The sequence below is a fragment of the Sturnus vulgaris genome, unplaced genomic scaffold (assembly GCF_052056855.1).
Source record: "Sturnus vulgaris isolate bStuVul1 unplaced genomic scaffold, bStuVul1.hap1 Scaffold_84, whole genome shotgun sequence".
Lineage (NCBI taxonomy): Eukaryota > Metazoa > Chordata > Aves > Passeriformes > Sturnidae > Sturnus > Sturnus vulgaris.
This window is the reverse complement of record NW_028276728.1, coordinates 1,316,018-1,325,007: the sequence shown is the minus strand read 5'-3', so window position 1 is coordinate 1,325,007 and position 8,990 is coordinate 1,316,018. Positions and strand designations below refer to the sequence as shown.

General features: G+C 51.3%; 1 protein-coding gene across 1 annotated transcript; it reads right to left on the bottom strand.

Moving 5' to 3' along the window:
* Window positions 1-7,365: 7,365 nt before the first annotated feature.
* LOC148217442 (olfactory receptor 14J1-like) lies at window positions 7,366-8,298 on the bottom strand. The gene has a single exon (XM_088158629.1). It carries the CDS (start codon window positions 8,296-8,298, stop codon window positions 7,366-7,368), a length of 933 nt encoding a protein of 310 aa, XP_088014755.1.
* Window positions 8,299-8,990: the final 692 nt, after the last annotated feature.

The window sequence follows — 8,990 nt, the reverse complement described above, 5'->3', positions numbered from 1 at the left end:
GCTGTGCCAGTCCCCTGGCAGGGATCTCAGACAGGCAGGTGCAGCACTGAGGAGCTTGGTCTGTGGCCTTGGTGGCATGGCCAGTGTGAGAAGGTGCCCCAGGGTTTTCAGCATCCCTCCAGCCTCTTCCATCAGCCACTTCCAGACCTGGGCTCTCACCCCAGTGTCTTGGTCTATTTGTTCTGTGCTTATCTCCTTCCTCCTGCCCATTTCAGCACTGCTCTAGGGGCAGCATCAGCCCTGCCCGGGCTCCCTCCTCACCCAGCCCTTGGCAGAGCCCAGAGCAGGGCTCTCTGTGACCCCTGGCACAGGATGTGGGTGCTGGGACTGGACACTGAGGTGTGGAGTGGACACTCTGGTGGGGAACATTTGCCCACCCAAAACACTCCCTGTGCTGTGCCGTGTCTGATGAGGGGATGTGGGGCCTGTGCTGGCCAGGGGGGCTGTGCTGCCTCAGGGACAAATGACAGGCATGAGCCACAGCACAACGACCAGGAGGTGGAAGTGAGGACAAGCTACAGAGGAGGAATTCAGAAATCTGCCCTGAGCGTGTGTTCATGTGTTCAGGAAAGGCAAAGCCCAGCTGGAGCTGATGGAGGCTGCAGGCAACACCCAGAGCAAACTCAATTCATGGCTGTGTTAGAATTCAAAATGCAAGGGTCTGTTTAATTCTAAGCCAAAGCTTAGAATTAAACACAGTTAAGTAGAGATAGCTTTAGCTTTGGAATTTAAGATCTAGAAGAAATAAAGGTACTTACAAAGGGAACAAGAATTTTAGAGTGCAGCAATGTAAGTTTGTGTGTCAGGATATAACTGGCTAAGAATGTTCACTCTGTATTATGGGTCAGTAAGGCGAAATATCTTAGTATTGAATTAGAAACCTAAATATCTCTGTTAACAGTGTTTTATTGGTTAATAAATCCTGAAAAGACCTTGCAGCCATAAGTCTTCTGACTTCTAAGCCATGCTGTGAACATCCCTAAGACAAACTTACCCTTTCTGCCTGGATAGAAAATAAAAAAATAAATCACACTTTCCAAAGCAACTCAGAAGTCCTGTCTCTCTGTTTCATTCAGAAAAGAAAAAATCCCCACCAAAATTGTAACATAAAAATAATAAGCCCACACTTTAAAAACATGTCTTAAAAAAAATAAACCCACATTTTAAAAATATAATGTAAATAAAGTAAACCCACACCTGGGGACACTTTCTCAGTCATGTCCCTCAGGGGGACCCTTTAGAACTTCAGGAAACTTTGGACTCTGAATCTGACTTTGAATTCTTGAGAGGTTTCTTTTCCTGCTTTACCCTATTTTTGCCTACCTGACATCATTGTCATCAATTTTCTGCTCTAATTCATCCCTTGGGAGACTTTCTCCTTCATATTTATCAGTGGGACTCACTAAAAGTAAGAGAAACTTTGGAGTTTGAATCTGACTTGGAATTCTTGAGAGGTTTCTTCAGCTCCCTCTCAGGGACTGATGTTCAGGGCCTCAGCCCCAACCCCGAGAGGGTCATTAAAGTCCTTGTGCTGTGTCTGTGCTGCTGAGCTGGGCTGGGCTCCTGGCAAGGGCAGCACTGCAGAGAGAGCCAATATTTCCAAAATATTATTTGGAGCTCCTTGGCAGCACCAAATGCACCACGGGGCTCACTGGGATCAAGCAAGTCCTGACAAACAATGGTTCTGCAATGATTTCCCTTTGGTCCAGTGCAGTTCATTAGGAAGGTTTTCAACACCAGATACGGAGAAATATTTGAAAGAGCTTCTTAAAAATATCCATTCCTATTTTCAAGGGCGTATTTTATTACTGTTCTCTTTAGAGCAGAGGTGATTGCAGCATTCTGTGATTGATGTTGATCCAGGGTCTCTCCTCAGAAGGTCTGGCAAAGAGGAGTTTTGTATTTTTGTTTTTTTTAAAGCAATCTAAAACTCCTAATGTTCCCCACTGCAAACAGACACACTCCTCAGGTGTGTGCCAGCCCAAGGTTCCACCAAAACCACTGCAGAGCTGCCCTGGGCCAGCTGTGAGGGTGGATGTTGGGGGTACACAGAGACACACTGAGGACATTCCAGGATGTACTGGGAGTGATACTGGGCCATACTGGGGCAAACTGGGGATAATGTGAGTAATACTTGGACAAACTAGGGACACTGGGAACACTGTGGGGAAGTCTGGGAGACACTGGCACATACTGTGGATGACACTGGGGGGAACTGGAAGGGACTGGGCATGAACTAAGGTGTACTGGGAGAGACTGGAGAGTACTGGTAGGGCCTCGAGGGGCAGTGGGAATGGACTGGGCTGTGTTAGGGATGAACTGGGCTGTACAGGAAGGGCCTGGTGGTGCACTGGGATTCTACTGGGCTGTACTGGGGATGAACTGGGCTGTACTGGGAGGGCTTGAATGGTCTGTTCCTGCCTACGCCACCTCCCATTTGTCGAGGCTCCCGCCCATCATCGCCCGCAGCCAATCAGCTCCAGAGATCGTGGCATCATGGGCGGTGCCTAGACTCGACGCCATCTTTTCTTTTTGCCTATAACTCCCATCATGCCCCACACACCAATTGAGCCCCATTGGAGCCGGGAGTAAAACACCCATCATGCACCGCGCTCCCCAGCACCCCGGTATCTGCCCCCGACATGTCCCGTAAGTGTCCCCCAGAGCCTCCAGGATTCCTAAGGTCCCCCTCAGCGCCCATTCGGGACCACCCCAAAAGCATCCCCAGATCCTATGGAAGCTCCCAACCCCACAGATTCCTGTTACAGTCACTTCTGGGAGTTCAACTTCTGTCATTGCCTGGGTCCCCCAGAGTCCCTCAGAACACAGGTCTGTGCCTAAAACTCCTGCCCTTCCCTGCGCCCTAAAGAGCCCAGTTAGAGCTTCCCAAGCTCCCCCCAAGTGCTCCCGAACCGTTCACGTTCCCTCCTGAGCACCTCAAGTTGCGACTGGGACGCAAAAGTGTCCCCCAGGTGCCTTCCCGGACCCCCAAACATCCACTTCCTGGACTACAGCTCCCATCATGCTCTGCGGTTCCCATAGAGTGCTATTGCAGCCGTGACTTCATCTCCCATCATGCACCGCGCCCCACCGAGAGACATTGTAGCTGCACCTACAACTCCCATGATGCTCCGCGGCCCTATTGAACCATGTTATACCTGTGCCTACAACTCCCATCATCCCCCACGCCCCGGAGAGCCCCATTCGAGCCCCCCAAGTGCCCGCCCGGACCCCAAATGGCCCCAGATTCCCTTCCCTGACCCCCAAGTGCCCCCCTGGACCCCCAAGAGCTTCCCTGGACCCTGGAGTTTCTGTCAGAATCCTTAAGTGACCACCTGGCTTCCTGAAGTGTCCTACAGACCCTCAAGTTTTCTCTAAATTCCCTCCCCAGACCCAAAACTTCCTGAAATATAACCCAGAACATATCTTTATGGGCCCCAAAGTGGCCCTGTTTTATCCTGTCTGTGAAAATGATTAAAAAGATGAGAAAGGGATTAACATAGGACTAATTGTCATAAACAGGGAGAAATCAATGGGCAATAGTGAACAATTAATTAATGAAGTGAATTGCGTTACTTAGAATGAATGAACATTAAGTTTTCTGATTGGTAAAAATATATAGATTATTTCATATAAATAGAAAAATTAGGTATAAAAAAGTAATAATACTATTATAAAAATAAAAGCATAATAATATTTTTATTATGTAATTAAATTACAATATTAATAATAAATTTATAGAGGGGTTTTTATGTTTTAGGATGGCAGTCCCAGCTAGGCAATGTCAGACATGGTGAGGCTGGGGGTGAGGAGCAGCTTGTCCAAACAGGGTTGGCCTGCAAGGGGCTCATTCTTCTGCAAGCCCAGACCTCCTAAGGAGACATTCAGCACCAAGATCACTTAAGGAATGCTTCAGTCAGCCCTTCTCTGAACTGAAAAATAAAAATAATATGGCCTTGATTAAAACCAAAATTCCTTCTCTTCTCACTGGCAAGGAAAGCTCTGTCTCCTGCTGTTCACAAACAGAGAAGGGCTGGAGGGAGATGTGGTGCTCAGAGGCTCTTTGGGGTACAGTGACCATGAAATAATGCAGTTTTTTAATATTCTGTGAAAGAAGGAGGGTCATCAACAAAACATCTACACTGGACCTACAGAGAGCAGACTTTGGCCTATTCAGAATGCAGAATTGGGAATAATTGAATTGGGTTTTTTCAAGGGGAACAGCTCTTAAAGGATTCCAGGAAGAATGGAGACACTTCAAGAAGGGAATCTTGAAGGAGCAGAAGCAGCCTGTCCCTCACTTTCCTCACAGAGGAAAGAGAGCTAGAGAGGAAAATAACTGGCCTGGCTAGGCAGGGAGCTTTTACCAGGAAGTCATGGAGAAAATAAGGTGCATTACCTTGGGACAGAGGAGCAAGCAACTCAGGAAACATTTAGAGAAGTTGTTAGGTCATGCAGAAAGAAAATCAGAGGTGAAAGCTCAAATGAGGAGTTAACCTGGCTGCTTCTGTGAAGGATAACAAAAATGATTTTATAAATGCATTAATGGCAAAAGGAGAACCACAGAAAATCTCCATTCCTTTTTGGGGGGGATGTGTTTACCAAAGATGAGGAAAAGGCTGAAGTATTCAACCCCTTCTTTGCCTCAGTTTTCAACAATAAGCCAGGTTGTCCTCAGGACAAGTGTTCTCCTGAGCTGGTAGATGGGGACAGGGAGCAGAACAGACCCCTGTAATCCAGGGGGAAGCAGCTGGGGACCTGCTGAGCCACTCAGATGCTCACAGGTGTCTCTGGGACCAGATGGGATCCATCCCAGGGGATGAGGAGCTGCTGGATGAGCTGCCCAAGGTGCTCTCCATCATTTCTCATCAGTGCTGGCTCAGCAGGGAGGTGCCAGAGGACTGGAGGTGCCAATGTGAGCCCATCCCCAAGAAGGGCTGGAAGGAGGATGTGGGGAACTGCAGGCCTGTCAGCCTGACCTGGGTGCCTGGTGAGGTGATGGAACAGATCACCTTGAGTGCCATCACAGGGCACCTCCAGGATGGCTGAGGGATCAGAGCCAGCCAGCGTGGATTTCAATATCTGCATTGATGATCTGGAGGAGGGCATGGAGTGCAGCTTCAGGAAATGTGCAGATGACACCAAGCTGGGTGTGAGTGAGGATGTGCTGGAGGGTAGGAGGGCTCTGCAGAGGGACCTGGACAGGCTGGATCCAGGGCTCTAATCCAACAAGGTGAGGTTTAACAAGACCAAGTGCTGGATCCTGCACTTTGGCCACAACAACCCCTGCAGTGCTCCAGGCTGGGCACAGAGTGGCTGGAGAGCAGCCAGGCAGAAAGGGACCTGGGGGCACTGATGGACAGCAGGCTGGACATGAGCCAGCAGTGTGCCCAGGTGGCCAAGAAGGCCAATGGCAGCTGGCCTGGATCAGGAATGGTGTGGCCAGCAGGAGCAGGGCAGTGATTCTTCCCCTGTGCTCAGCACTGCTGACGCTGGACCTTGAGTCCTGTGTCCAGTTCCAGGCCTCCCCAATTTAGGAAGGACATGGAGGGGCTGGAGCGTGTACCGAGAAGGGCAACAAGGCTGGTGAAGAGTCTAAAATACAAGTGCTCTGAGGAGTGGTTGAGAGAGTTTGGGTTATTGATCCTGGAGAAGAAGAAGCTTAGGGGAGACAATGTGGAGTCAAGGACAAAGTTGGACTCAATGATCTCCAAGATCTTTTCCAGCCTGGCTCATTCTGTGATTCTCTGAAACCACCCCTTGAGCAGTTGCAGGATGAGCCCTGGGCCTCCTCTTCACAAGGTCCAGCAACCCAGTTCCCTCAGCTTCTCCACACAGCCCCAAAGCCCATCCTGTCAGTCCTGCAGAGCCTCTCCAGCCCCTCCTCATTGCCCACAACAGGGAGCCCCACACCCAGACACAGCAGCCCAGATGTGTCCCCCTGGCCTGTGGTGCCTCTGGCAAGGGAACAGCACGAGGCACTGCAGGACCCTGCAGACAATTCCTGCAGCACATGGAGGATGATCCTGCTCCCCAAGGGACGTTCCCATGGTGCCAGCTCAGGAACTGAAATGGGGAGTGGGGCCAGAGAGGAAAGGGCAAAAAGAGATGGGCTGTTTGCAGGGGAGGGAACAGAGATGGGCAATAGGAATAAATGTGGATCAGGAAAGAGGAAAGAAAGCAAAGATGAAGCAAAGCGAATGCTCAGGGCAGTTTGGTGGTGGCTGCCAGGCAGCCCTGGCTCTGAACAACATCTGCAAGGGGACAGGAAACTCATAGCTCAGGGGAACAAACTTTCTGGCCGACTCCAGAGGCCACAACAAACCAGAGTGGTTTCCCTGCCATCCCCCAGGCCTTGCTGGCCCCAGGGGCTGATGGCATTTGTGCTCACTCAGCTCCAGGTCCCCACAGCAGCACCATGGGGGTGCTGACTCTGCTGTGTACAATGCAAACAGGGGCTCCTGAGCCAGTGCTGCCGTGTGTGTGCCTGCAAGGATGGGGCTCCTGTGTGAGCTGGGGGAGAGGCCAGGGCTGCAGAGGGGGGATGTTGTTGGCAGGTGCATGAGGACGCTCTGGGACGCTGCCCTGGGGTGTCCAGCACAGTGGGGATGGATCAGCCCCTGCTCTGCTGCTCCTTGCCAGGGTGTCCCCCTTGCAGGGAGCTTGCAGAGCACCAGCCATGCTGTTTGCCCCCAGCCTGCCCACGGCCAGCCTGGGGCTGCTCCCGGGGCTTTTCTCTGCTCAGCATTGCCCTGGCCAAGGGTTCTGGAGAGAGCCTGGCCAAGGAGCCTGGAGCCCCCAGGCCCTGCCCTGAGGCGTTAGTGCTGCCCCAGCAGTGCCCATGGCACTGTCCCTGTCCCTGCTGCAGCCCTGGCACTGCCACCCCCAGGGCTGTGCCCGGCCCCCAGAGCACTCAGGCCCTGCAGCAACACGAGGGCCAGGAGGGCAGCGGGGCAGTGGCACGGGAGCAGCACTGGCAACACCAAGTGCTGCTGCTGCTGGGCACAGCTGCTGTGTCAGCACTGATCTGCCCCAGTTCTGCACACAGACATTGCTGCTGCAGCTCCAGAGAAGGGAACAAAAGGGAATTTCTGGTAAAAACTCTGTGGTGAGATCCTTTATTTCCTTTGAAGCTATTGAGAGCACAGCTCCTCATTGACACAGTCTCTGTGTCATAGTAAAGGTGAACAGAAACGAAAAAAGAAAAACACAAAAAATTTCATTACTTAGTGGGCAATGTTAAAAAACTAAAACAAAGGAAATAAAAGAACAAACCAACATCCAAACCAAAAACAACATCCAAACCAACAGCTACAATCTAGGATTTCTTATATTACAAATGATTTGCAGCAATTGGCCAGCAGTTTACTTTTTCTGAAATCGTCCAGTGATCAGTGTCCACACTGCAGCCTTGAGCTCGTGGTTCCTCAGGCTGTAGATGAGGGGGTTCAGGGCTGGAGGCACCACTGAGTACAGAACTGACAGGGCCAGATCCAGGGATGGGGAAGACATGGAGCGGGGCTTCAGGTAGGTAAAAAAGCCAGTGCTGAGGAACAGGGAGACCACGGCCAGGTGAGGGAAGCAGGTGGAAAAGGCTTTGTGCCGTCCCTGCTCAGAGGGGATCCTCAGCACAGCCCTGAAGATCTGCACATAGGAGAAAACAATGAACACAAAACAACCAAGTGCTAAGAAGGTAGTGAAAACAGAAACCCCAAGTTCCCTGAGATAGGATTTTGAGCAGGAAAGCTTGAGGATGTGTGGGATTTCACAGAAGAACTGGCCCAGGGCATTGCCATGGCACAGGGGCAGGGAAAATGTATTGGCCGTGTGCAGCAGAGCATTGAGAAAGCCACTGGCCCAGACAGCTGCTGCCATGTGGGCACAAGCTCTGCTGCCCAGGAGGGTCCCGTAGTGCAGGGGTTTGCAGATGGACACGTAGCGGTCGTAGCTCATGATGGTCAGGAGGGAAACCTCTGCTGACATGAAGAACATAAAGAAAAACACCTGAGCAGCACATCCTGAGTAGGAGATGTGTCTGGTGTCCCAGAGGGAATTGTGCATGGCTTTGGGGACAGTGGTGCAGATGGAGCCCAGGTCAGTGAGGGCCAGGTTGAGCAGGAAGAAGAACATGGGGGTGTGCAGGTGGTGGCCGCAGGCTACGGCGCTGATGATGAGGCCGTTGGCCAGGAGGGCAGCCAGGGAGATGGCCAGGAAGAGGCAGAAGTGCAGGAGCTGCAGCTGCCGCGTGTCTGCCAATGGCAGCAGGAGGAAGTGGCTGATGGAGCTGCTGTTGGACATTTTTTCATTCTCACCATCGGGGACTGTTCAAAGAAGACATTAACAATCCTGGATAGGTTTCCTTGAGTCAATCCTATGCTATTTTATTACACATTTACTTAAAGGAATTTCTCCTTTGCAGAAATTTCAGTCACCTTTTTTTTATCTATGAGCTTGGGGTTTTGATTTCTTCAAAGTGGGAGAAATCTTCTTGCAGCATTGCTCTCACCCTGAACACTTGGGGAGCCCAGAGGGAAAGTAGGGCTGCCTGTGCCCCAGTGCTGTCAGACCTGCTGGTCACACACATGTGCCTTTTTCATTACACCTCCCTCTATTTCAGGATGGCTGAACCAAAACATGCTTGAAAAATATAGTGGACTTTCTTAAGGCACAGTTTCAAAGAAAGCTTCTCTATACCCTTCTCTCTTTCCCTATGCAATTGGACAGGGAGAGACACCAAGGGTTTGCTCTGGCTCTGTGCTGCCTGCAGTTGTGCCTACTGGGAGCTCTTTCTCTCTATCCAAGTCTTGTCCCTGCCAGTGCTCCCAGATCCCAGCCCAGCCCTGGGGCTCAGCTCTGCCCTGCACACCCCTCCCAGCACAGGGCACTGCCCAGGGCCATCTCCCTGCCAGCAGGGCCTTAAGGGCACCTCACACAAACTGAGATGCTGCAAGCCAAGGTGCTGCTGCTGCTGTCTGTAGGCACAGGAGGGT

Coding starts and splice junctions, on each gene's coding strand:
- LOC148217442 (XM_088158629.1), bottom strand. CDS start 8,298: ATGTCCAACAGCAGCTCCATCAGCCACTTCCTCCTGCTGCCATTGGCA.